The sequence below is a fragment of the Nansenia antarctica genome, assembly GCF_963989245.1.
Source record: "Nansenia antarctica genome assembly, chromosome: 3".
Classification (NCBI taxonomy): Eukaryota; Metazoa; Chordata; class Actinopteri; order Argentiniformes; family Microstomatidae; genus Nansenia; species Nansenia antarctica.
In genome coordinates, this window is record NC_137688.1 from 57,567,176 (window position 1) to 57,594,639 (window position 27,464).

At 48.0% G+C, this 27,464-nt stretch overlaps 1 protein-coding gene across 1 annotated transcript in view; it reads left to right on the forward strand.

Annotated features, from left to right (window-relative positions):
• Nucleotides 1–27,464, forward strand: part of mdn1 (midasin AAA ATPase 1) — a 47,554-nt gene that overhangs the window by 1,492 nt on the left and 18,598 nt on the right. Inside the window, exons 5-60 of the mRNA XM_080527704.1 lie at nt 15–207; nt 328–537; nt 671–802; nt 940–1,043; nt 1,154–1,268; nt 1,384–1,589; nt 5,140–5,221; nt 5,332–5,427; nt 5,568–5,680; nt 6,236–6,384; nt 6,500–6,560; nt 6,669–6,880; nt 7,171–7,274; nt 7,360–7,504; nt 7,624–7,720; nt 7,839–7,952; nt 8,226–8,373; nt 8,476–8,583; nt 8,700–8,851; nt 9,334–9,512; nt 9,642–9,850; nt 9,983–10,129; nt 10,244–10,385; nt 10,606–10,740; nt 10,950–11,088; nt 11,437–11,575; nt 11,691–11,821; nt 12,061–12,199; nt 12,367–12,496; nt 12,721–12,981; nt 13,540–13,737; nt 13,929–14,137; nt 14,354–14,476; nt 14,698–14,895; nt 15,013–15,120; nt 15,795–15,983; nt 16,079–16,168; nt 16,343–16,606; nt 16,736–17,000; nt 18,161–18,320; nt 18,948–19,064; nt 19,160–19,368; nt 19,513–19,661; nt 19,850–20,049; nt 20,390–20,613; nt 20,730–20,843; nt 21,056–21,185; nt 21,286–21,392; nt 21,535–21,668; nt 21,787–21,947; nt 22,136–22,256; nt 22,354–22,567; nt 22,679–22,922; nt 23,113–23,236; nt 23,343–23,507; nt 23,614–23,828. Coding sequence (XP_080383830.1) covers nt 15–207; nt 328–537; nt 671–802; nt 940–1,043; nt 1,154–1,268; nt 1,384–1,589; nt 5,140–5,221; nt 5,332–5,427; nt 5,568–5,680; nt 6,236–6,384; nt 6,500–6,560; nt 6,669–6,880; nt 7,171–7,274; nt 7,360–7,504; nt 7,624–7,720; nt 7,839–7,952; nt 8,226–8,373; nt 8,476–8,583; nt 8,700–8,851; nt 9,334–9,512; nt 9,642–9,850; nt 9,983–10,129; nt 10,244–10,385; nt 10,606–10,740; nt 10,950–11,088; nt 11,437–11,575; nt 11,691–11,821; nt 12,061–12,199; nt 12,367–12,496; nt 12,721–12,981; nt 13,540–13,737; nt 13,929–14,137; nt 14,354–14,476; nt 14,698–14,895; nt 15,013–15,120; nt 15,795–15,983; nt 16,079–16,168; nt 16,343–16,606; nt 16,736–17,000; nt 18,161–18,320; nt 18,948–19,064; nt 19,160–19,368; nt 19,513–19,661; nt 19,850–20,049; nt 20,390–20,613; nt 20,730–20,843; nt 21,056–21,185; nt 21,286–21,392; nt 21,535–21,668; nt 21,787–21,947; nt 22,136–22,256; nt 22,354–22,567; nt 22,679–22,922; nt 23,113–23,236; nt 23,343–23,507; nt 23,614–23,828 — 8,724 coding nt within the window. The remainder of the gene's footprint in view (nt 1–14; nt 208–327; nt 538–670; nt 803–939; nt 1,044–1,153; nt 1,269–1,383; nt 1,590–5,139; nt 5,222–5,331; nt 5,428–5,567; nt 5,681–6,235; nt 6,385–6,499; nt 6,561–6,668; nt 6,881–7,170; nt 7,275–7,359; nt 7,505–7,623; nt 7,721–7,838; nt 7,953–8,225; nt 8,374–8,475; nt 8,584–8,699; nt 8,852–9,333; nt 9,513–9,641; nt 9,851–9,982; nt 10,130–10,243; nt 10,386–10,605; nt 10,741–10,949; nt 11,089–11,436; nt 11,576–11,690; nt 11,822–12,060; nt 12,200–12,366; nt 12,497–12,720; nt 12,982–13,539; nt 13,738–13,928; nt 14,138–14,353; nt 14,477–14,697; nt 14,896–15,012; nt 15,121–15,794; nt 15,984–16,078; nt 16,169–16,342; nt 16,607–16,735; nt 17,001–18,160; nt 18,321–18,947; nt 19,065–19,159; nt 19,369–19,512; nt 19,662–19,849; nt 20,050–20,389; nt 20,614–20,729; nt 20,844–21,055; nt 21,186–21,285; nt 21,393–21,534; nt 21,669–21,786; nt 21,948–22,135; nt 22,257–22,353; nt 22,568–22,678; nt 22,923–23,112; nt 23,237–23,342; nt 23,508–23,613; nt 23,829–27,464) is intronic.

Consider the following 27,464-nt stretch of genomic DNA (forward strand, 5'->3'; position numbering starts at 1 on the left):
TTGTAAACATACAGGTCACTGGAGGAAACTCAGCAGCTGGAAGTAGAAAAGGCTCTAGTCCTGGCCAATCAGGGCTCTGTGATGTGGCGCCAGGAGAAGGCGAACAAGTTCACCAGGGGTCAGGTGGTGTCAGAGGACCTGTCCCAGAATGTTGTGGCTGTTTGTGGAGTGGTCTTACCCAGGGTTCCCCGCAAACAGACAGAGCAGGTGCGACATTTAGATTTAGGGGTTTGTTGCTTGCAGAAAATAATTTAAGACGTTGGCATTTAGTGTTGTGTTCATAAGTGTTTTAGTTTTGTTTTCTGTTGTATTTCTGCTTTTCTGTAGGTTAACCTGAAGGATCTGGTGCTAGTGGACTCAACCTGCCGCAACCTGCGGAGGTTAGCAATGGCTGTAGCTTCCCAGAAGGCTGTTCTCCTTGAAGGACCCATTGGATGTGGTAAAACTGCCCTTGTGGAATTCATGGCTGCTGTGACTGGACATACAAAAGCTACAGAAATTCTCAAAGTACAACTTGGGGATCAAACTGATAGCAAGGTATTTACTCAATTGAGTAGGAAACCTATCAAATCCTTTGTTACCGGGCTTGTAGATTTATGGAGACCCCACCAACATCTGCACCTTTGAGAACTCATGTTAATTCTGTAATTCCTATGCTGCGCTATTGCAGATGTTGCTTGGGATGTACCGTTGTACAGATATTCCAGGGAAGTTTATGTGGCAACCAGGTACCCTGACACAAGCTGTTGCTAAAGGACATTGGATCCTGTTGGAGGACATTGATCATGCACCTCTGGACGTGGTGAGTGTTTTCAAACTTGAATGAGGCAGGAATTTGTTGTAGGGGATATTAACTCTGACATGAACGGTTTCTGGTTACAATAATAATGTGTGATAGGATGTGTTGGTAATCCTGTTGAGTTTGTTTGTTGTTTGCAGATATCTGTGCTCCTGCCCTTAATGGAGAATAAAAAGCTGATGATTCCAGGCCGGGAGGACTGCATTGATGTGGCTCCAGGCTTCCAGTTCTTTGCTACAAGAAGGTAAAAATATAATTTGATTGTGATTTACTGTAGTTACTGAGTATGTGACCCTAGAGTTTGTGTGTGTTTTTCCCACAGAAAGTAACAGTGATGTTTATGTGTATTTGTAGGATGTTCTACAGTGGTGGCGGATGGTACAGGCCACAGAATACCCACGCAGCTCTTCTGGACAAGTACTGGACTAAGCTGCAGATGGGAAACATGGCAAGAGAGGAACTGAAGAAGGTAAGTCAACCAACAAGTCACACATCGATTTACTATGCTCTGTTTTAACCCTCGTAGCACCTTTAGCGTTTTATCGCGTTCTAGTTTAAGTGTCCCTGTTGTTTTTGCTCTGTAGGTGCTGGTAAACCGGTATCCTAACCTCACCGTGGTGGTGGAGAGACTCCTGGACATCTACTGCCAGCTCACTGGGGAGAGGCACCCTGACCAGGACCTGGCTGCACTGAGCCACACAGGCAGCCTGCAGAACCCAGAGGTGTCCCACTCCCAACCCAAGCTGGATGACAAGGCCTCATCCCTGGAGGGGAGAGGACTGTCCCTGAGGTAATTCCCCACTGTAATCATTCACTGCCAGAAACACTAACCACCATCATGCAGTATTTTGTCCCCTCTATTGAAATATGTACCTGGCAATATGCCATTGGCACATAGGTGTTAAGTTTACACCCATGATTCAGTATTCAGTCTTCTGTGGTGTGGTATGGCGGAGCCCCCGGATAGAGAGGTCAATCTGATGACCCTACATTTGTGTCAGAGGGTGGTATGTCGAGTTTGCATCCGTCCCCGCTGTCATATGACCAACCAGCCAGCCCCCTGGACTTTAATTAGCTTTTCCACTGGGAGTTGCTGCGCTCAATAGACCATTGATTGATGGGCAATCACACTAGGGCAGCCTCATTAGATAACAAGTTCACCCCCCCCCCCTCTCTCTTACTGAGGACACGCCCCTGTCCTCCAATTTTTTTATTATTACACATTCCTGCACTTGAATGAGGTCTAGAATTTATTCTATGTACCGTATTGACCCGAATATAAGACGACCCTGATTATAAGACGACCCCCCTTTTTCAATAATTATTTTTGGTCAAATACTTTTTTTGAAGACCAAATCAAGAAGACCAAATAAAGAAAATAATTTGATTTGTATTCACACTGAATGAAACAATGTAGGTTATTTTTTATCATCTTGGGGTATGGGCATACAATCGTTAGATTATTCAGTCACGTATTCACATACCCTCCTGTCAATCACCTGGAAGAGGCCACTTTGCGGACGGCGATACGCTTTTCTCTGACTGTTACCATTCTTAAGCCGATCTTTTTGGGCTCGTCAACCTCTAACATTACACTCTGTAATATCATATTTCTTGGCTCCTCAACAGTTGTTTGATGCCTCTGCTTCATTGATCACTATGTTCTTAAAATTGGCATCGTAACTCCTCCTCTGTTGTTAACTTGACCAACCACTTGAGCCACTTTTTTCGAGCTGGTCCGAGTGTGTCTCTGCGGTGTCTCTCCGCGGGTGTGTGTGTGAGTGTGTCTCCATTACTCCAGGCACCCGTCACTGGGGTGTGTGAGAGGGAGAAACACGGTGGCTCGCGTGGGGAACAGTCTTTTGGCGCCATACGTTGTTGTGAATTAATATTGACGTGTAAGTCTAGGGCGCGAATATAAGACGATGCAACCTTTTCAGACTTTTTTCCGGGGAAAAAACCCTGTCTTATATTCGGGTCAATATGGTATTAAGTATTGGATTTTGAGAAATCAGTATGGGGGTAGCTTTCCATACTCTGCTCTTTGCCACACCAATAGTGTAGGTCTTAGGGCAGGGGTCGGCAATTAGGTTTGGCCTCGGGCCAATTTTTTTTGAGCCACCAGATGGCGTGCCAAAATATAATCAAAGGCTAATTTAAGTAATTGATTGTTAAAAAATGAAATGTGACACGTTCGAATGCTTTGACTTTTCTTTCGAAAAATGTGAATACATTTCCGCGTTGTTGTAAATCACACATTGCTAGTCAACTAACACAGCTTGTTTTATGAGCCTGCTAACAATGTGAAGTAGTGTTCTAGTTAACTAGGTAGCAGTGGGGATTACTCACCCAATCCATTGCGTTGCTATTAGGGCTGCAACGATTAGTCGACTAGTCACGACTAATCGATTACGAAAATTCGTCGACGTGAAATGTTGTTGTCGACTAATCGCATAAAAAAAATATATTAAAAAAAACGGGATTTTTTTTTTTTTAAACGGGAGCCATGCAAGAATCAGCTGGGTAAGTTTTAGCTAACGTTGTTAGCCAACTGGCTAACGTTATATTGTTAGGGTCGTAATGTTTATGTTAGCTTTACTGTTACATGTTGGAAAACAACGTCTCATGGACAGGGCTGTACATGCTATGAGCGTTTGTGCTATTAATTTATTTGCCCTGTGGCACGCATGTGACAGACAGAGGCGCTTGTATGTAACGTTACGTAGCAGGGGTTTTCCATGTTGAAGCCAGGAGAACGCGAGATGAAATGAAGTGAGGGGTGGTCGCTATTAAAATACCAGGTAGTCATGGTGGATGATCATGAATGATGCTTGATAAGTGAATGCTATTTCAATTATGTTGAGTCCACCAGCGAGCTGTCTGTAAGATAAACAGCGCCAAGCGTAGCCTACTAACGTGAGCTGTCTGTAGTCTAGCCAGCAATGCTAGCTAGCCAGTCAACTAGCTCCGTGAGCAGCTGTAGCTTGGCGTAACGTTAGGTTAGATAGCTAGTTAAGCCGGATTTATGCTTCTGCGTCGCCATTTACGCGCAGCGAAAAGCCACACGACTAATCGCGACTAATCGAAAAAATAATCGACAGATTAGTCGACTACCAAAATAATCGTTAGTTGCAGCCCTAGTTGCTATTCTGGCTTGACTAGCGAGTTTGTGTTGTGATTCTCAAATTGAAACGTAGTTCCGTGTTTCAAAAGAAAAGTCATTTTGATCATCCGATCGTCACAAATGTTACTGGAACTCCGCGACGGACCGCCTTATAAGACATGCATTTGTGGGAAATGCAGAGAATTTATCAAGATAACTGTAAACAAGCTGTATAGGTGGCGTAATAAACTTAACTGTAAACGAGGAGGTTTTTTTCCCTTTCCATATTTTTTAATAATAAATGTGTGGACTGACAATGTAGCGGAGCCTAACTTATTCTAATAATTGTTTAACATACTTTTATTCTGATAATTATTCCCCGCTCCTGCCAGACGTACAACGTCACATTATTATTGGATTGGCAATATTGTACCCTACTTGAGTGAGAAGTTAGCTACACATGTAACCTGCTAGCTAGCAAGAGAAAAATAAAAATGTCATCCAAAGGTCTAAAGAGGAAGGTTGACGGTGAAAACAGGGCATTTAAAGCGGAATAGACAGAGAACTATGCGTTCATCCTACCTGGTTTCATTAATGCAAAGCCGATGTGTCTTATCTGTAATGAAGTTGTGGCTGCTTGCAAAGACTATAATATTAAGCGGCACCACGAGACGGTGCACCTCGCTGCCTGATTGTCTGTCCCTGTGTCATTCACTCTCAACATGGATAAAAGTACAATAAGCATTCTTTAGGTGGTGGTAGATTCTCTATTCGGACAGTATAGCCGCTATATGTGGGAATGTCGGTCCGATATTGTAAAAAGAAAAAAAGAAGTGGATTCTCAAAATAATCTGCTGGGCCAAATATTATTGGTGATGGGCCAGCAATGGTCCACGGGCCGCCTATTGCCGACCCCTGTCTTAGGGTATTTGTTTTTGCTGCATGGGATGGGTACAATGTTGTTATGTTCAGCCATGCATGGGGAAAATGGCACCTTCTCCTTACAGTAGAAGTTGCAATATAAGCCCTGCCTATTTCTATCATTAGAACCGCTGGGTTAAACAGTGCTATACATGCTATAACAGCACTACTGTATACCGCTAGTAAACATTTGAATGGGTCTGTTTCCTCTATTTTCCTGTTGCGACATGAACTACTGTCTTGTATTGGTTTATTTACTTGAAAGCCGAATTGCCAAGTCTGGCCCTGTGAGATCTCACATCTCTTCCTCCAACAGAGACTTATTAAAATGGTGTGAGAGGATCAGCGACAACTTTGACAGCACCTCATCAGCCACCGCTCAACATGTCTTCCTCGAGGTGAGTTTTTCGACCTATTGCAGAGAGAGTTCATGGTTGCGGTGTTGATGGTTTCAAAGGCCAGTTTTAGCCTAATGCCCTTCCTGACTGTCTGTCTCTGCCCCCTGTAGGCCCTCGATTGTTTCACAGCGATGCTATCTTGCCCAGCGAGCCGACTACGAATGGCTGAGGTCATTGGGTCCAAGCTCAACATCTCCAAAGAGAAGGTACTGTAGTACAGTGTCATTAGAACTGACAAGCCCGTTGTTGACCATATCCCCAAAACAGAATGACCTCATAAATGCATGCATTTTCAAGATCCACTGTGTTCAACTGTTTTTGGATGTGGTGATTTATGTGCTTCCAGGCCCTGCATTTCTGCCAAATGTACAAGCCTGGTATCTCTGTGACCGAGCTGGAGGCCACTGTGGGCAGGGTGAATCTGGTCCGGAAGCAGAATGAAGTGGTCCGGATCTGTGTGTAAGTTAGTCTGCAGGCCTGGGAAAAAGGGGGCACGGTGCCCACTTGTCCCCCAGTACTTCCTTGTTTAGACAGTATGCTCTATGCACCACTGCCAACATTTACCCAGGCGAAGATGGCGCAGATAGACTCCCTGCTGGTAGATTGAATAAACATCGAATTGATCCTTAACTGCACGACTGTAAATTAACAAATATTCCACCTCTCAGCATATGCCAACAGAAAAACAACGTATCGATTGTCACGCCATCAGATCAATAATACCCTGGATCAACAATACAAAGCACAGTTAATAAAATAGTATTTATTTTCAGGAATTGCTCATCAATCTCCTTTTGGTGTTTCTCAGATGAATGAAATAGTGATGTTGTAAATGGTGATAATGCATAAAAAAAACATCAGACATCTTTTGACCTGGTTTTAAGCACCCATAGGTGACAGCTTGAAAATGGTAATGCATTTGAGAATTACATTTTTATGAGTAAGATGCTGTGTCTGTCTGTGTCTGTGTCTGTGTCTGTGTCTGTGTGTGTGTGTGTGTGTGTGTGTGTCCAGTGAGAAGCAGACCTTTGCTGCTACGCGCCCCTCTGCGGTATTGTTGGAACAACTTGCAGTGTGTGTCGTCAAGGGTGAGCCGATCCTATTGGTTGGAGAGACTGGCACCGGAAAGACCTCCACTGTGCAGTACCTAGCGGGACTTGCAGGTGAGTCCGAAAGGCCCTCTCAGGCAGTAGAACACAGTACAAAGGCCCTCTCAGGCAGTAGAACACTCAATAACCAACCCGTCTGCTCTCTAACCTCCATCTCTCCATCCTCCAGGACACAGGTTACGGGTGGTGAATATGAACCAGCAGAGTGACACAGCTGACCTGCTAGGAGGGTGAGTGAAGGGCCCCACCTACACCACCTTTGGCCTATACTTACCTATTCAGACGGAGGCAATTTGCCCTGTATTGTTGTTGACTGTACTTTCTCCCCTGGTGTGCAGATATAAACCAGTGGACCACAAGCTGATCCTCCTGCCCCTGCGGGAGGCCTTCGAGGACCTGTTCTCCCAGACGTACTCTCGCAAGCAGAACCTGACCTTCCTGGGCCACGTGCAGACCTGCTTCAGGGGAAAGCGTTGGCAGGATCTACTCAAGCTCATGGACCATGTCTGCAAGTCTGCCCTCACCAAAGAGCTGCAAGAGACATCCAATGGTACAAGACATTGATGTGTTTTGATGTCCTTTGATTGAATATTGCACTCTCAATGTGAATTATGAAATGTTTATTGATGACTATTGGCTATTGTCACTTAGTGTGTGTGTGTGTGTGTGTGTGTGTGTGTGTGTGTGTGTGTGTGTGTGTGTCTGTGTGTGTGTGTGTGTGTGTGTGTGTGTGTGTCTGTGTCTGTGTCTCTGTGTGTGTGTCTGTGTCTCTGTGTGTGTGTGTCTGTGTCTGTGTCTGTCTGTGTCTACATTTTAAAATTCTAAATTCTGTATCTACAGCTGCCATGCTGCAGGAGCAGTGGGAGGTCTTGGCCCTGAGACTGAGTCAGACTCAGCAGCAGATCCGAGCCTGTGAGACCTCACTGGTATTTGCCTTTGTGGAGGTAATGGTCTCTAAAGCTTCCCCTTACACACACACACATACAGTAATATCTCTGTTGCTTACCCATTACTCTGTCATTCTTCCAGGGGACTCTGGCCCAGGCGGTGAAGAAGGGGGAGTGGATCCTGCTGGATGAGATCAACCTGGCTGCAGCCGAGACCCTGGAGTGTCTGAGTGGTCTCCTGGAGGGCAGCACTGGCTCTCTGGTGCTGCTGGACCGCGGAGACACAGGTGATCATCATACCGGACCATATACTTTTTAGACTGTTTTGACGGCATTGGTCATAAGGTTATGCATTGGATATGAAACTCACTCTTTTTTCTATTTTTTCTTTTTTTCTGTTGCGCAGAGCCCCTGGTTCGCCATCCAGACTTCCGTCTGTTTGCCTGCATGAACCCCGCTACTGACGTGGGGAAAAGGAACCTTCCGTTGGGCATCAGGAACAGGTATGAGCCACGGTCTGGGGTTTAGCTGGAATCCTTTTTTTTCTTTTAGCTTGTTCGCATCCTGACGACTTAACTGGTTCTGGTGGTTTGACTTGCTGCCCCTTTGTGTGTCTCCCAGGTTTACTGAGCTTTATGTGGAGGAGCTGGAGAACGAGGGAGACCTGCGCATCCTGGTGTCTGACTACCTCAAAGGCCTGAACCCACATAAGAACGTCATCAACGGGATCATCAGGTCAGAACAACACCGTCCTCTGTTGTAGCCATTATTCAGATTCAGATAACATTTATTGCCATTTATGTTGAAACACATAGTAGGAACTTGTTGTGGCATTGGTGTGTTCGTGCTACTTCTATTTTTTCACAAATACACAATAAGAGTGCAAACAGGACAGAACAGTGAATACCAGGCAAATCAGTGCAAGTGCATATGTGAAGTTCCTTTTTATTTACCGTATGTCGAATGTCATAAGGACTGCTGTCTGATTTGATTGTCCTTTCCATGTAGCTTTTACCTTGCGGTCCGTAAGGAGGCCAACTCTCATCTGGTAGACGGGACCGGACACAGGCCCCACTACAGTCTGCGTACACTCTGCAGAGCTCTGAAGTATGTTGCTGCCAACCCCTGCTACAGCATACAGCGCTCTCTCTATGAGGTAACAGGCCAAAGCTCTGCTGCTGACAAACAATGCCCTTATTAACCTCATCGATTACAGTTCAGATGTGACCAATGTTCTCCCTGCTGGGCTTTTTTTCAGGGCTTCTGCCTGAGCTTCCTGACCCAACTGGACAGGAGCTCCCATCCAGTAGTCCAGAAGATGGTGTGTCACCACATCCTGATAGGAAACACTAAGTGTCTGAAGCAGGTAATACAGCAGGGAAACATTGTTCATTCAACGTAACAAAAACCACCTGACCTGCTGTACAACCCCTCTTTGATAAGAACCCATGTTAATGAGTAATGGTCTGCCCCCCCACCCAGCCCATCCCTGAGCCCTCCGGCCGGCCCTGCGTCCACATGGAGGGCTACTGGGTGTCCCAGGGGGAGATGGAGCCAGCACTTGACCCCAGTTACATCCTCACCGCCTCTGTGAAGCTCAACCTCCGTGACCTGGCCAGGGTGGTGTCCGCAGGGTAGGAAAACAGTGCACCCAATCGCCCTTGAGATCAATCAGATTGTCAATACCTGTGTAGCCACTCGCTCTGTCAGGGGTAGCTATGTTTGCTTTGATAGGGAATGACATGATCAACCTTGTTCATGGTAGAGTGTGTATCATAGTTCTATAGTTCACAGCCCGTTGAACTACTACTGTGCATTACTACCGCAATGAAGATGACATGGCTTTCACATGATGTTTGCGTTGTTGTTGTTGTTGTTGTTGTTGTTGTTGTTGTTCTTGAGTAGTGTCATGGTCACACAGGTCAATATACTCCTAATTGATCGACTGTTCTTTGCCTTGTTTGTCCTCTGGACATGACCTCCACTTGAGCCCCCCCATGAAAATCAATTAATTCCCATTCTACTAATTGCAGGTTGTAATGCAACCCACTAATTTTAACCAAATGAAATTTGGTGCTAAATCTGTGTGTGTTTTTGTTTTTTCTCTGTCCTTCAGGAGCCACCCAGTCCTGCTCCAAGGAGAGACCTCGGTGGGTAAGACCAGTCTCATCAGGTGGTTGGCGGCTGCCACAGGAAACCAGTGTGTGAGGATCAACAACCACGAGCACACGGACATCCAGGAGTACATCGGCTGCTACTCCTCTGATGACAAGGGCAAGCTGGCCTTCCAAGAGGGTAGGGACAGTTGAAATAACCCTCACAAAGCCTCACAAAACCTCCATACACGTTGTCTCCCCCTCCCAGCAGTGTCCGGTACTGTCACTATGTGATGTTTATCACTTTGTCTCTGTGCCTCCCCTGTAGGTGTTCTCATTGATGCCATGAGGAAAGGCTACTGGATCATCCTGGATGAGCTGAATCTGGCCCCCACGGACGTCCTGGAGGCCCTCAACAGGCTTCTGGATGACAACAGGGAGCTCTTTGTGGCCGAGACCCAGGAAGTTGTGAAAGCTCACCCCAGATTCATGCTTTACGCTACCCAGAATCCTCCTGGTCTCTACGGAGGCCGAAAGGTAGGTCTAGTTCTAGCATTAGCTGTATTTACATGGCAGTACTTGGCAATTTTAGCCATTTGGCTGCAAATGTGTACAACCTGAATAAACGAAAAAAAGGCTGATTTGAGTACAATGACCTCCCCTCTCCAGGTGCTCTCCAGGGCCTTCAGGAATCGCTTTGTGGAGCTGCACTTTGATGAGTTACCCAGCGATGAGCTGGAGACCATCCTCCACCAGAGGTGCAGCCTGCCTCCGTCCTACTGCACCAAGCTGGTCAAAGTCATGCAGGATCTCCAGGTGACTGTCACATCCATGTCTTATCACCTCCTCCTCCTCTCCGCATGCTGCTGACCCATGGGTTGTCGTGTCAGTTAGGTAATATTGTGTGTGTGTGTGTTCTCTTCTCTCCAGTCTCTGCGCAGGGGCTCCACAGTGTTTGCGGGGAAACACGGGTTCATCACCCTGAGAGACCTCTTCCGCTGGGCGGATCGCTACCGTCTGGAGGAGCAGACAGACGACTCCCGTGATTGGCTGCAGCATTTGGCTAATGATGGTAAAGACCCAATCGAAATTTGCAGTGGGATATCCTGTTTGTTTTTCTATAACAGTCTGTCTCTTTCGTGTTGTATTTATGCTGTGTACTGTGTGTGTACTGTGTCTGTGTCTGTGTCTGTGTCTGTGTCTGTGTCTGTGTCTGTGTGTGTGTGTGTGTGTGTGTGTGTGTGTGTGTGTGTGTGTGTGTGTGTGTGTGTGCTCGCGCGTGTCTCTCACAGGGTTCATGCTGCTGGCTGGGCGGGTGAGGAAGCCAGAGGAGGTGGCCACTATCCAGTCCATCCTGGAGAAGCACTTCAAGAGGACAGTGAACCCAGACACCCTGTTCTCACAGGAGCAGCTCACCACTCAGTTCAGTGAGTACAGCATAGCGTAATACAGCACTAGCCAGGCTGATAGCGACACACCCCTTGCGGTGCTGCTGCCCTCTCAAATTGGAATAGAATTTACAACCCATTGCGCAGAATGTATCTGATAATGATTTCCATAAAGTTTAGCCGGGCCTTTCACTGGGCAATAAGGCGATGTGTTGGAAATCATCTGGCTTTGTTTTGTGATTTGCCAGGTCCCTTCCTGGATAGTATCGCCGGTGTCCCTGAGGAATTCCGCCACGTCGTATGGACGAGCGGCATGAGGCGACTGGCGGTCTTGGTGGGACGGGCGCTTCGTTTCGGGGAGTCGGTTCTGCTCGTGGGGGACACAGGGTATGTGTTACAAGCAGCTCCCAACTAACGCAAACCCCTCTTGTGAATTGGTAGCACTAGAAAAGCCATTTGTGACGTTAGAATTATAATCTCCATTTTTGTCAAAATTGAGTTTTTTTTACATAATCTGATCCATTATGTGTTTATTAAAGGTTAATGCCTGTTTGGTGTTATTTTTTAAATGTTTACATTTTTGAGTTAGTAATTCATAAAATACAACGGTTCCATCTCACAAAACATAATGGAATGTAAAAACTTTGACGCTTAATATCTCTGAACTACCCTAAACAGAGATAGAACCTTAGAATTCTAAGCTCACGCATTGTAACTCCTGTTATCCTTCCCCAGGTGTGGTAAGACCACCATCTGCCAGTTGTTTGCTGCCATGGCCGGACAGAAGTTATTCTCCTTGAACTGTCACCTGCACATGGAGACGTCCGACTTCCTGGGCGGCCTGCGTCCTGTCAGACACACAGGGACCCAGAAGGTAAACACGGAGCTAATAGCTATAACTGTGGAAATGCTCTATCAGGAACGTGACGGAATAGCAAACCGTACATTCAGCACTGACACACACCGCTCCTCTCTGTTTTTGCATGCAGTCGGACGCTGAGGACGGCCGTCTGTTTGACTGGCACGACGGTCCCCTGGTCCTGGCCATGAGAGAGGGAGGGGTGTTCCTCATGGACGAGATCTCTCTGGCGGACGACTCGGTGTTGGAAAGGCTGAACAGGTTAGGAACCAACACACACAGTCTCTCAAAGTAACAGTCGTGTATTGTGTAGCACACTTGGGGCCGGTTTCACAGACAAGGCTTAAGCCTAGTCCTGGACTAAATCACACTTTCAATGTAAAATCTCCATTGAAGATGCTTTTTAGTCCAGGATTAGGCTTAAGCCTTGTCGGTGAAACTGGCCCATAGAGTAATAGCAATGACCTTCAACCATTGACCCTGCTCCCTGTCGGTGTCAGCGTTCTAGAGACGGAGAGGTCCCTGTTGCTAGCAGAGAAGGGCAGCGGGGACAATGACGACGTGGAGCTGATCACAGCTGTGCCCAGCTTCCGGCTAGTCGCCACCATGAACCCCGGAGGAGACTTTGGAAAGAAAGAGGTAAACCTTGCCCCTGAGAGAGGAACAAAGGGCTTAAGCTACCTTTTGTTTGATGTGTTCAAACACACCATTTGTTTGATCTGTCTGACACGTGTGTCTCTGTGTGTCTCTGTGTGTCTCTGTGTGTCTCTGTGTGTCTCTGTGTGTCTGTGTTTGTGTCTGTCCAGCTCTCACCTGCACTCAGGAACCGTTTCACAGAGATCTGGTGCCCTCAGAGTAACAGCCGCAGTGACCTGGTGCAGATCATCCAGCACAACCTGCGGACCGGCCTCTCCCTGGACGACAACGACCACCAAGGTCACCCCCCTTACAGACATGTTTTTCCATTGCCTCATCTGTTAGGAATTTTCTATATATTCTAATGGCTTGCATCTACCTACCGTACATCTTATCAACCTACACATATTTCATTTGAATTTGGTGTAATGCTCACTAGCTTCCTGTTTCCTTTTACCCTCCCTGTGTAGCTGTATTCCTCGTTAGCTGTATCTCACAATGACCTTGTTTGATCTCCGATACAGGCGGAGACATCGCCGAGCTCATGCTGGACTTTATCGACTGGCTGACCCAACAGGACTTTGGCCGGCGCTGCATCCTGAGCGTGCGGGACATCCTGTCTTGGGTCAACTTCCTGAACATAGTGTGCGAACGCGACGCAGACGGCTTCATGACCATGGGGGCCGAGGATGAGGACGAGGGGGCAGAGTGGGACCTGAGGCTGGACACGGTCACCGCCTTCATCCACGCTGCCTGTCTGGTCTACGTGGACGGAATCGGCTCAGGTCAGCTACTGGCCTGCACTGGGTCCCGATCAGATAATTAACAGTGATAGTCGATTACACAGGGAACGTCCTGCGATTGATTTGTTTGTAATTGAATTGATGATATGCATTGCACGCCATAGCCATACAATGCTTTGTGAGTGCTCCAGTAGGATATAACAGGGTTCCCGCGCTGGTCTTAAAAAGCCTTTAAGTCTAAAATCCACCAATCCAATCCACAAGGCCTAAAAAGGTCCCAAATTTCAGTTATTCGGTCTAAAAATTAGGTGCTAGGTCTTAAAAATTAGATCCTGCAAGGAAATCAGTCCGACCACATCTATTTACGTGGAAATGAATCAAGCTGGAACCCCAAAAATGCCACTTCGCTTCCTTTTCTGTCTGTATGGCAGTGAAATCCCTAATTTCATCACCTCAAGGTGTTGCGGATAGGTCTAAAATTCTATCCAAAGAGGTCTAAAAAAAAGGTCTAAAAAGGTCTTGAATTTGACTTGTTGAAACTTGGAGGAACCCTGATATAACCTGAGCGTGTCTCCCTTCTACCCGACGCTGTGACCTCAGGCACGACAGCGTCCGCTGCGGAGAACGCCCTTCTGGCCCGCAGGGCGTGTCTGGGCTTCCTGCAGCAGAAGCTGAGCAGGACCAGCAAGTTGGACCGGGAGACGCTGGACGCCCTCAGGGTCTACGACACCAACCTGCCCCGGGAGCCCCAGTGGGGGGAAGACTTCTTTGGCATCGACCCGTTCTATGTCGTCTCAGGTTTGGACTTTTTGGTCCTAAGGAATAGTGGTTTATAGGATTGCTTAAGTAAAAAAAAAATATATATATACAGTATATATTCCCATGCATCATCCATTAGCAGTCACACCTAAATACGGTTTGCCTTCTTCATTTGTTATTCTCTGTTCTGTTTTCTCTCTTGTCCCTGTGTACACATCCAAACCCATCAGGACCAGAGAGCGAGAGTCGGAGCCTGTCAGACTACGCCATAGCGGCGGGCACCACAGCGGTGAATGCCCAGAGACTCCTGCGAGCCCTGAAGCTCCAGAAGCCAGTATTGCTGGAGGGCTCACCTGGCGTGGGCAAGACCAGCCTGGTAGCAGCCCTGGCAAAGGCATCTGGAAACCACCTTATTAGAATCAATCTGTCTGAGCAAACGGTAAGCTTCTTTTTTTTTCTCACACCTTTATTTCATGCTAATTTCTAAATGACACCCTTATTGTCCAGTATACATTATTATGGTATGCCTGAATTTCCGTCTTGATTTTGTTGGTAAATGTTGATTTTCAATGAATGCTGCTTAGTATTTTTAAGCATATTAAAACAAACAGACCACTGTCATCATATCTAACCTATGAATGTCCTCTCATGGCAGGATGTGACAGATCTGTTTGGGACAGACCTGCCAGTGGAGGGAGGGAAGGGGGGAGAGTTTGCATGGCGTGACGGCCCACTTCTGGCCGGACTGAAGGCTGGCCACTGGATTGTGCTGGATGAGGTATAGAGGCTTTGTATTCATCTCAAAGGAAATCGCTGCCAATTTGTAGTTAAGGCAGTTAAATCAACTTATTATTTTTTTTAAATGTTTGGGGTGATGTAAATCGTCGAGTGTGACATTGGAACACTGGGAGCAAGCTAGGCTTTGAGGGGAGAGGGATGAGATAATCTGTGATTATTTTTCTTTTTTTACACATGTTTCTGTGTTCTCTGCTTGTTTAGTTGAACCTGGCGTCACAGTCTGTGCTGGAAGGGTTGAATGCCTGCTTTGACCACCGGGCGGAGATCTACATACCAGAGCTGGGCATGAGCTTCCAGGTGCAGCATGAGAAGACCAAGATCTTTGGCTGCCAGAACCCCTTCATTCAAGGAGGAGGGCGGAAGGGACTACCCAAATCCTTCCTGAATAGATTCACTCAGGTGGGGGTCATGAAAGCTAACTTACAATTATCCAAATGTGTAAATATGTGTTGTATAATATTGACTGTGTTTTAGTCCTTCAGTGGGAGTGTACTAGAATGTCATCTGCCTTCTTAGGTGTACGTGGACCAACTCACCAGTGAGGACATGGATTTCATAGGAGACTCCATCTTCCCCAACATTGATAATCAGATCATCTCTAAGATGGTGCGGTTTAACAACAGGGTATGTATTGGATTCAGTTTACCCTGCCCATTCCAGGGATTTCTGTGCGCTAACAACCTCTAACACCTACCCACCCTTTCCTCTATGTATCCATCGACTGGTCAGATTATTCATTTGCATGCCCAGCGGCGGATGTTGTTCCTTACATTAAGAGCCATTAGTGAGTGGGGGAAAACAGTGGAAACACTGAGTGCTTGTAACAACAGTGACCAGGGGGTTAGGGTTATTTTGGTTTTTTTGTTGATAGAATCGAATTGTATACTTTGTATACTGCTCCCATTCACACCGATTGCTTTTTCTGTTGACGGTGGCTTAAGTTAGTGTTGGGGGCGCTTAGGTGGCGTAGCGGGTTAAGCGTTGACCATGTAACCGCAGGGTCCCCTGTTCGATTCCGTCCGGGGACATATCCTGCATGTCATCCCTCCTCTCTCTCTCACCCATCCTTCCTGTCTAAATCTCTACTGTATCTCTCAATAAAATGAAAAATATGAGTGGGACCACTCAGAAAAAATAACATTAAAAAAAAAGTTAGTATTGGCTATTTAAACAAACAAAAAAATACAGTTTCTCATAGACTACATTCAGGGTGTAAATGGACCATGGACCAACTGTCCTTTAAGCACTGTTTTGCCCCAGTCACACTCACATTCCCTACCACTGTTGCCCTCTCTCAGCTTGTCCATGAGGTCTCTGTGGAGAGGGGATGGGGTCAGAGAGGTGGCCCCTGGGAGTTCAACCTGCGTGACATGTTCCGCTGGTGTCAACTAATGCAGGCTGACCAGTCGCCAGGGTTCTTCAACCCAGGCCAGCACGTGGGGTTGGTGTATGCTGACCGGATGAGGACAGAGACAGACAAAGCCCAAGTATGTGCAAGTGAATTTACATGTTTAGTGTTGGTATCTGTTGGGCCAACGGGAATTTTCTGTTTTAGCTCATGAAAAAACCTTCTCTGTTTTAGGTGCTGTGTGTGTTCAGGAAGGTGTTTGGTGAGGACTTTGAGCCCTACACTGGATCAAGGCAATTCCACATCACTCCACTCAATCTACAGGTTAGTCGACACTCTTAAACCTTGTCAGATTTTCATTTGAAGGTTATTGTCAAGAATCAACTTGCATATATGCCGTTTTTTTGGTATTTGTCAGACAAATCAGCTATCAAGAAAACAAAGTATCCCTTTCTCCTCTTCATCCTCCTCGCCTCTCTCTCTCTCTTTGTCACTCAGGTGGGCTTCTCCGTCCTCCAGCGCAGTGGAGGCGCCCCTGTGGCTCTGGACCCTCCCCTCTCCATCACCCACCAGGCTCTTCGGCCCCTGGAGTCCCTGATGAAGTGTGTGGAGATGGGCTGGATGTCAGTGCTGGTGGGCCCCACCGCCAGTGGGAAGACGAGCCTGGTGCGCCTCCTGGCCCTGCTCACCGGGCACCGTCTCAGGGTCATGGCCATGAACAGCGCGATGGACACAACAGAACTACTGGGAGGCTTTGAGCAGGTAAACCAGACCTCTGTGAAAGAAGCCAGGCAGTCAACTTTCAAAACATACTTGTCTATGGATCACCATGCGAGAGATAGGTACCTGGGATATGGATGGTGTTAAAGTACGTCTCGCGTTCTTCTCCAGGTCGACATCGTGAGGCCGTGGCAGCAGGTGCTGGAGAATGTGGACTACATCGTCGCCATGGTGACCCGGCGGGGTCTGATGTCGCTGGACGGGGCGGTCCAGGACACGGAGTTCCTCCTGAAGACGTGGAACCTGTTCTGCCGCTGGCTGAAGGAGGAAGGGCTGGAGAGGACGGGGGGCACGGTGACCTCCGAGGCTCTGAACAAGCTAGAGGTCATCATCCTCCTGCTTCAGAAACTCAACACCAAACTCAAGGTTTTCACAGGTATGGTCATCAGTAACAAGGCCAGGACGCTCCCCGTAGAACAGACCAGTGTTTCCTCTATATGCATTAATTCGTGGCGGGCCGCCATGAATGAATTTTCTCCGCCACTAATTGATTCAGTTATTATGACCGGAGAACAGAAAAAAAGCAGATTGAAGCTAGATTTAGGCCGCTTCCAGACCTACATTTCGTTACGATTTAGGGTGTAGTAAATTACAATATGTTACAATGTTGCAATTAACCTCGTCGTTTGTGTTCACACTGCAATCGAGACTGAATCGCTCTCAACAAGCGCGCGGCGCGAGGCAACGCGCTTGCAAAACAGTTTTGTCTGAATTTCGCGGGACATTTGGATTTCAGGAAATCACTCTCCTCTCTCTCTCTTCGCCCATTGCCGGTGCCTTTAATCCCGTATCCTAATCGAAAATGCAACATCATCAGCGACGACTGTGGGTTATTGCATTTACTGCTGTTCTCTGGTTCATGTTCTTATACCAGTGCTCAGTATACAAGTATTTTAATGAACATTCGTAATGTCTCTGATGTTCATGGTCAACTAAATCAGCCTATTTTGTGAAACAAATAATGTTCCCGCTAATGGGTTAACCGAGCAGCCTCGCACCTAACGCTAGCTTCGAACTATTCATAGCATTAACGTTGGTAAATGTCATAAACGACACAGTATTGGCAGGGGGAAAGAAGGGGAGTCGAATTTTTATTGACAACGGATTTACATGCTGGAAAAACATGCAGCTAAAATTCAGGAAACATTTGGACAATAAGAGACACAAGGTGTGGTCGCATGGTCTAATTACAGGGCAAAATGCGCGGGGCAAAAATAATCTATTGCCTCTAAAATCATCACGAACAGAACGGCGGAGGTACGGGTAAACAGGGTTCATGTCGCTGTCATTAAAGGTATGCGCGCGCGCCATGCGTGCGAAAAATCACCACCCCGCCACTAATGTGAAAAATCCAGTGAAAAATCCAGGAAACACTGCAGACGCATCACTAGAATCGCAGTGCCCGGGTGTAGAAGTAGTTGATTCATGGAGTCCATTTTTATTGTGTATTTCAATGACATTGTGTATGTACAAACTGAACCGCGGTTGAGTAGTGTGAACCTGGACCATGTTCTGTATCTGTGTGCTCCCATGCAGACATGTCGAAGCTACAGATGGACTTCACCCTGCTAAAGGAGCGTCTGGCCCAGCTGCAGGATGGCTGGAGCAACGGAGGCTTCGAGTGGCTGGATGGCATGCTGGTCCAGGCCCTGCAGGCTGGAGATTGGCTGCTCATGGACAATGTCAACTTCTGCAGGTGGAGGAACATGGTCAATAGTATAACTAGGACCTGAGTCTTCTGAATCTATAATAATAATAATAATAATAATAATAAAACATTAGACTTATATAGCGCTTTTCTAGACACTCAAAGACGCTTTACAAACTGAAAAGATCGATAAAAGAAAGTATAGGGGTCTAATTCATTTTTAGATTACTAAATCTAAATGTCTTTGTAGGACAATCTACTCTGTATAGTGCAATTACACCTAGATTTCGGGCAGAGAAGCGGCGAACAAGCAACACCAGCGTCCTCTCTCGACCGGCATTTTTGAAAAGTGAAAAGTCTTACGAGTATGATCAATGTAATGTTAGCTAGCTACCTCTAAACATGGATTTGGCTGGGCATAAATTAATTAATTTGAGGTGGTAAACACAGTCTGGCTATCTTATCTGTCTGGTTAACTTATTAACATGGTCAATAGTATAACTAGGACCCGAGTCTTCTGAATCTATCATGGAAAGCCAATCATTTCACTCCCGTTTTCTTCAGTGGAGGCATTAGATATGAGTTAGTTATTTTATTTTTTTGTCTGTATATCCATTGAGTGTGCTTTCTAGGTGGTTAAACATGTGGTCATTGTGGCTTGTGTTTTTTGTTAAGCCCCTCCGTGTTGGACCGCCTTAATGCCCTTCTGGAGCCTGGTGGGTGTCTGACCATCAACGAGCGTGGGGTCATCGATGGGACCACCCCCAAAATCACCCCACACCCCAACTTCAGGTACAATACAAAAACGATTAGGTGTACAGCGTTGCATGCCCTGTAGTGTATTTAAGGCTATCCCAGTCTCATTAGTTCTCTTCTGACTTCTATAGGTTGTTCCTGACCATGGACCCTGTGCATGGAGAGATCTCCAGAGCCATGAGGAACAGAGGGGTGGAGATATACATCCCAGGGGAGCACGAGGGGGTTTGCTGGGACACTCTGGACCTGAAGACTGTGCTCCACACGGCAGGGGTGACTGGAGACTGTGTATGTGACCTGCTGATCGAAATACACTCCAACATCAAAGCTGCCATCTGGGGTGAGTGCCTCTAACTGAAGAATCATTCTTCTGTACTCTGAATCCAAAGTTGTCTGCCATGGTTTGACTGTTTTTTTGTTTTTAAAGCAGTCTAGATTGTATCCATAGAATGAGCTCTCTCGAATATGAATCTCTTCCATCCAGATTCCCCTGCGTCATCCGTGGCCTCCTTGCTCCACACCGCCGCCCTGCTGTCCTGTCAGCTGCAGCGCGGGGTGGACCTTCCCAGTGCTCTGCAGCACGCCTGTAGAGAGGCCTACTCCCTCTGCCAGCGCACCACCACCAGCCAAAAGGTACCAGTAGCCACCCTGTCAAAAAAAATTAAAAAACAAGAAACCCTCTATGCTAGACTCGATCAACCTCTCTTTCTTACTCCCTTCTGTAGCTCAATCTACCCACCAGTCTAAATCTAAATTATGTCCAGACTTTTGTAGCGAAGCTTTACAAGTGTTTTTCCCCTCCTCTGCCCTGTGTTCTCCAGCTAGCTCAGGAGGTGATAGAGCGACACCTGTCCATCCTGGACACTGAGGACTGGGGCAGTGGGCTGCTGTGTGCCGGGGTGTGGCCAGATGGCTTCCCCGCCGCCCTGCTCTCCACTGAGGACTCCTGCTTCTCCTCCGTCCTGCGAGACGGACAGGTCCTCTCCTTTTGCCTTAACACGCTGAGTCTGCAGGGAACCAGGTGAGACCTCAAGCCTCAAGGTCAATTTAGTATTCATATATTACAGGATCATAATTAGTAGTGTGAGATTTTTTTTATGGTTGGCTTCTTTTTTCCTCCCTCCCTCTCTTGTTTTTTTTTTATTGTATTTTTTCTGAGTGGGGCAGTCCCACTCATATTTTTCTTTTTATTGACAAAGACAGTAGAGATTTTGACAGGAAGGATGGGTGAGAGAGAGAGTGGGGATGACATGCAGGATATGTCCGCGGCCGGAATCAAACCGGGAATCCTGCGGTTACATGGTCGACGCTTAACCCGCTACGCCACCTAAGCGCCCCCTTTCCTCCCTCTCTTTGAGCAGAAGTCGTCCTCTGAGCCTAAGTGACCTCCAGAGGGCGCTGCAGAGCGGGGCAGTGCACGAGGGTCTGGTGTTCTCTGGTGGGGTGGTGGACCTGGAGGCGGGCGACGCCCTGCGCCTGATCCCCACAGCAGTCAGACTGCTGACAGAGAGGGCCACTCACAGCGACTGGATCCTTCGGGCCAGTTGGCTCTCCCATCTGACAAAGAGCTACAAACACGCCCCTGGTAGGTTAAATCACTCCTGGGAAAAAACTGTCACCATGAGTGTCGAGCTTTCCCCATGTCGAAAAAAATAACTAAGGAATTGTTCTGGATGGGGGGGCGTAATTTTGCTTTGGCAGAACCAGCACTGGTACAGCTGGAGGCAGGAAACCGAGCTCTGAAGGCTGTGTTCAGCAGCAAGCTGACCGCCAAGGGCAAGTGCCTCACCGAGCTGCTCCAACCACACAGCACAGGTAACCACGGCCACCCTATTACCATACACACTATTATAGATAGTTGTTTTTAGACCGATAGTTTTCATTTTTTCATTTTAGACCGATAGTTTTCATTTTTTCATTTTAGACCGATAGTTTTCATTTTTTTATTTTAGACCGATAGTTTTCATTTTAGACCGATAGTTTTCATTTTTCAAAGATTTGACTCGTGCCATTGTCTGTGTTGTTAGACGACTACAGGATTCTGGTGGACATGCGTTGGAACAAGCAGTACCTGGACATTCTAGCCAACACGTGTAACTTTGAGGACGAGGAAAGATACATGGAGTTCATGGAGGCCCTGAATGCAGTCGCTAACAGGTAGGAGTCTCGCTAATCTGGCTGTTTTAGTACATTGGTTTATAAATGGATGTTGTCATGAGGATGAGTAGCCTGAATGTAATGTTGTTGTTTTTTACAGGATCTTACTACTGATGAACAGAGAGGAGAGGGCTGTCGTGAGTAGTTATGCTGTTAAATCATCAGCACACAACAGTGCTCTGAGGCTGGCCACAGCGTTCTCTAAAGGTACGCAAACACACCTGGGGTAGCACAGCTGCTGTGCAATTGTACTGTAGATTACTTTTTATATCCGAGTACACTGCAAGGTCAAGTTGGATAATAAAACATTAAAAAAACTGATGATGGTGTGCTGTATGTTTTGTTATAGGGACAGTGGACATTGGGCATCTCCCTCACCCCGTATTGATGCACCTACGCTCCTTCTTTGACCTGTGGGACGCCTTCACACTACAGGCTGTGCAGACTGGCCAGCCCTACATCTCTGACCACCTCATGTTTGAGGTTTGTCAAGGCGTTGTTCATTTTTGAGACTGCGGTCATTTTAGTTTCATAATTAGATTTAGATATCTGTCGTTGGATAAGCTCCCCTCAACCTTGTCTGCTGTTCTGTGTCCTCCAGATCCTACAGCTGCTTCAGTGGCGAGACCGTTTCTGGGATGTGTGTAACTCCCTGCCGGCAGACTCTCAGGGGGTGTCGGTCCTCTCCCTGCACTGGCAGTGGGTCCAGAAACACCTCATCCTCAGGCTGCCCCAGCTACTGCTGGGAGATGGCAACTACGAGTGAGTGATGCATTCCTTTGTACTCAGGAATCAGTATTTTCTCATTCGATTATCATTTTTTGGGGGGACGGTGAACTGTGTTAACATATCAATGCCTTCATTATGCTATAATGGAAGTATGTGGGTTTGCGTTTTTGCTGCAGTGTTTATGATTACAAACAAATACAAATGCTATAATACTATTCCAGGGGTCAGCAGGAGCTCCAGACTGTGTCAGCTTCCATCCAGACAGTTCTGTCCACCCCCGTCACTGTGGCCAACGCCCTGAAGGGCATCCAGAAGACCCTGGGAAAACCTCTTCCATTCAAGGTAGGACCTTTCAGTCACTCACTTTTATACTTGAACGTCTATCGTTTCGAATCTTTTGAATCATATCGACTTGTTTGCGTCCCTCTCCTCGAACCAGCTGGAGGCTGTGGCTGAATATGCCTCTCGACTGAGGGTCCTGAGCAGGGCCTTGGACGTGGGTGACCTGAGGCTGGACCAAACTTCCTCCGCGTGGAAACGGGAGGTAGCCAGACTCCAGGGTGCTGCGCTGGGGCTTGAAACCAAGGAAAGCCTGCTAGAAGCCTGGGGCCTAGTCCTACTGGCCAACAACCAGCTAGAGCCCCAGAACTCAGGTAGAACTAGCGCCATAGAATAATGAAAAACTTTGTGTTTGTGTTTTAATTTTTTAAATTCTTTTTCCCCATCCTCTGATGGTTCATTATGGTCATTTGTGTTTTGATTAGGTGTTTTGGAGAGGCTGGTGTCTTGTGTAGAGCAACAGCAGGGTCAGATGACCTCCTGTGGTCTGCTTGAGGTGCGCTCTAATATGCTTGACGATGGAGAACCAGGGGACAGCGCCCCTCCCTGCAGGGAGGTGTTACAGCAGCTCAGTCGCAGGGCCCAGCTCTGGCCTCTCATGGAGGGACTGGCTGTGCTCAACCAACTGAGGCTGAGCACTGACCTGCTGCAGCTGGGACTTACACAAGGGTAAGAGGGCCGCTGCTCACGGAAGAGAAATATATGGAAGATTATAGTGACATTTTTGAATATTGATAATGCTTGGAATTGAATTACATGGAATTACATGGTATTGATCCAGAGATGTGAGATTGAGATTTGGGAATATGGATGTTGTGTCTTAGTCATATTAACAGCTAATGTTGACTTGTCTCTTCAGTGACCGGGACACAGAGGACCGCCTGTGTCAAGAGCTCTCCCAACACCTTCGCTTCTGTCTCCAGTCCACGCCTATGAATGTCCAGCAGCTCCAATCCCTCTGGTTCCTCCTCAGCAGTGACAGGGTCAGTGTTATGCCTGTCCTAAACATTTTTGACCAGATCAAAAGATTTAAAAGCCGAAGATGTCCTTTTCCCTCGTGTTGACTGTGGTGCCTTTTCCGCCTTCCAGCCTGCCGAAGAGCTACAGTTTGTGTGGTGTGATCTCCTGTCTGAGGCTCTGGCAGCCCTCTGGAACAGCAGTGTGACCTCTGACCCAGAGCGCTGGCTGAAGTGGGACCCCCTGTGTCCCGAGGGTCAGGTTTCACCAAAGTCACTCCTGGGACCGGATAATACGGTAGTGCTATTACCTCTTGACTTTCCTAACTGAAATACAAAACTCTGTTCTTAACTATTCTGATTTGCGAATTGAGAGTGAACACTCCTTGTGTGTCCCCCTCCAGGGCCCTGGTATGCTGAGTAAAGCGGTGTGGACCAGGTGTATGTTGGGGGTCCTGAGCAGCAGTGAGACGGGGGCCCAATGGGACCCCACAGGCACGGCCCTCCTCACGTCCTCCCGCGTCACCCTGGGGGACTGGAGGGAGAGGACCCAGCAGCTCCAGGATGTCACCGCCGTGCTGTGGGACAACATGGCTATCCCTGCCCTGGCTGACTTCAGGTAACTCTCGCTGGAGAACGCCATAGAAGCATTTTTTCCACACATACCAGATAACAGAAACAGAAGTCTTATCAGACCTATGTGTACTTTATAATAATACAAGATCAGGGGCGCTTAGGTGGCGTAGCGGACTAAGCGTTGACCACGTAACCGCAGGGTTCCCAGTTCGATTCCGGCCGCGGACATATCCTGCATGTCATCCCTTCTCTCTCTCACCCATCCTTGATGGCGGCACGTTCGCACGCGAGGCTGGTGGGGCTCCCGACGTCGGTGCTTTTAAGCGTTTTTAAATACATTTGTATGTACATTTTTATGTCAGTACTTATAGGGAACTGTTGTGTAAATAGTACCTACAGCAGACTAGACTTACTAGAAGTTGGTGCGCAAAACGAGAAGACAGTAACAGCGGAATTCCTGAAGCAGCAAAAGATCCCACTCGACATCGCTCGCTTACCGGGTGAACAATGGTTCACAATCCCGTCCCTCAGACGCAAACGAAGGCGTCAAGACCGTAAACAACGCCGAGGCCGCAGGGGAGGCCTGCTAGCTAGGCTGAGGAGAAGCCCGGATAAGCCAGCTTTGCCGAGTATATTCCTCTCCAACGTAAGATCTCTGGCTAACAAGATGGACGAACTGAGACTGCAGGTTGCTTCCAACAACACCGTGGGGGATAGCTGTGTGATTATTCTCACAGAGACCTGGCTCAACGCTACCATCATCAACTCTGCGGTCGGCTTAGAAGGCCGCTCGCGTCACCGAGCCAACCGGACTTTGCTTAGTGAGAAGACGCGCGGGGGCGGCCTGATCATTTCTACGAAGGACAGCTGGTGCTTAAACACGAAAACTGTAAGTAGCCACTGCTCCCCAGACCTGGAATACTTGACTGTTAAATGCCGACCCACATACCTCCCGAGGGAATTCAACGCGGAGTACATAACAGCAGTATACATTGCACCAAGCGCGGATGCTAGCTTAGCATTGGCGCGGCTACATGACGTCATCAGTGGTGGACAGAGCGCGGATCCTCAGGCAGTGCACATTATCGCGGGGGATTTTAATCATGCTGACCTGAAGGTAGTACTACCAAAGTTCTATCAGCATGTTAAATGTGCAACAAGAGGAGATAACACACTGGACAAGGTATACACCAACATCAAGCTTGCTTACAAGGCTAGACCGCTAGCTCATCTAGGCATGTCTGACCACGTGTCAATCCTCCTGATCCCAGCCTACACTCCCATGAGGAAAAGTGCCCCCATCACCACTAAGACTGTCAGGACCTGGCCAGCAGGGTCCGCTCCACTGCAGATCTGCCTAAATGACACCTCATGGCAGGAATATGAGCATGAAGACCTGGAACAGTTCACGTCGTCGGTTCTGAACCACATAGTGAACTGCACCAACTCAGCCACCGTGGACAAACGTGTCCGGGTCTACCCCAACACGAAGCCATGGATGACTGAGAAGGTCCGAAAACTGCTCAAGGAGAGGGACAACGCCTACTCAGCGAAGGACACACTGCTGTACAGCACCACCAGGGCTAACCTAAACCGTGGCATCCGGGAGGCCAAGGCAGACCACAGAGAGAAGATTGAGGAATGCTTCCTGAGCAACGACTCCAGGCGGGTGTGGCAGGGGGTTCAGCACATGACAAACTTCAGAGCCAACAGGCTCACAGCCGCGGAGGACGACCCCCTGCTGGCGGAAAAGCTGAACTCCTTCTACGCCCGGTTCGACGAGGGGCGAACGGAGGTAACCACAACACAAACCCCACTCTCTCCAGCTCTCAGCAGCCTCACCCTCACAGAGCATGAAGTGAGACGCGTGCTGAAGGCGGTGGACCCCAGAAAAGCCTCAGGGCCGGATGGCGTCCTGGGACGGGTGCTGAGGGACTGCGCCGACCAGCTGGCCGGGGTTTTCACCAACATCTTCAACCAGTTCCTGTCCCAGGCCACCATCCCACCCTGCCTGAAAACCTCAACTATCATCCCAGTCCTGAAGAAAAGCACGGTGAGCTGCCTAAACGACTACCGCCCGGTGGCACTCACGCCAATCATCATGAAGTGCTTCGAGAAACTGGTCCGGGCCCACATAGTCACACGCCTCCTGCCCAACCTGGATCCATACCAGTTCACCTACAGAGCCCACTGGTCCACAGAGGACGCCATCGCGACGACTCTCCACTCCACTCTATCCTACCTGGAGAGGGGGAACAGCTACGCGAGACTGCTCTTTGTGGACTTCAGCTCTGCCTTCAACACCATCCTTCCAGACAGGCTAGTGACCAAACTACTAGACCTGGGACTATCACACTCCATCTGTGCATGGATCAAGGACTTCCTGTCTGACCGCCCCCAGAGGGTGCGGGTGGGCTTCCACACCTCCACAGCCCTCAGACTCAGCACTGGGTCCCCCCAGGGCTGCGTGCTAAGCCCCATCCTCTACAACCTCTACACCTACGACTTCACCCCCGTCCACCCCAGCAACTCCATCGTAAAGTTTGCAGACGACACCACTGTGGTGGGCTGCATCTCGGGGGGGGACGAGGCGGCGTACAGGGATGAGGTGGAGCAGCTGGGCAAGCTGTGCAAGGTTAACAACCTGCTGCTGAACCAGTCAAAGACCCAGGAAATCATCGTGGACTTCAGGAGGAAAAAATCTGAGGTCCAGCCCCTGCTCGTCGATGGAGGGAGCGTGGAGAGAGTCTCAACCCTCCGATTCCTGGGGGTGCACATACAGGATGACCTGTCCTGGAAGACCAACACAGCAGCCATCATCAAGAAGGCACAACAGCGGCTCTACTTCCTGAGAGTCCTCAGGAAATACCACCTCAAACAGGAGCTGCTTGTGACCTTCTACCGCTGCACAGTGGAGAGCATCCTCACCTACTGCATCTGCGTGTGGTTCTCCAGCTGCACAGCCGCAGAGAGGAAAGCGCTACAGAGAGTCGTGAGATCGGCCCAGAAGATAATCGGCGCCCCCCTCCCCTCTCTGGAAGAGCTGTACAACACACGCTGCCTCAGGAAGGCCTCCAAGATCTCCAGAGACCCATCCCACCCTGGGAACGAACACTTTGTTCGGCTGCCCTCGGGCAGGCGGTTCAGGACCATGTCCGCAAGGACAAATAGACTGAAGCTCAGCTTCTACCCCAGGGCCATTCAGGCCCTGAACACAGCAAAGATCTAGGTTCTAGGCCCTGGACAATCTAGACAATTTGATGGCAGCTACTAGATTGTAATCAAGTGCAATACTGAAACACAACTGTGAACATTTCAAACCTGCAAACTGCGACACTTTAAATGAATGTGCAATAATACTATGTGCAATATGACAACCCTCGGGTACATAAGGTTCAGAGATAGGAAATGTTAGGATATTTATAGCATAGCATAGAGTACAGCACAGTGTTTTATTTGTATAGTATAGTATAGTGGATAGTGTATATAGCCTTTATTTATGTAAACCAGCTCTTTTCCCTTCTTGTTTTTAGTATTATTATTATTATTTTATTTTTTTCTCCTAGCACCAGGGGAGCCCCTCCTCCCAAATTTCGTTGTATGGTACCTGTACTATATCAATGACAATAAAGACCATTCATTCATTCATTCATTCATCCTTCCTGTCAAATCTCTACTG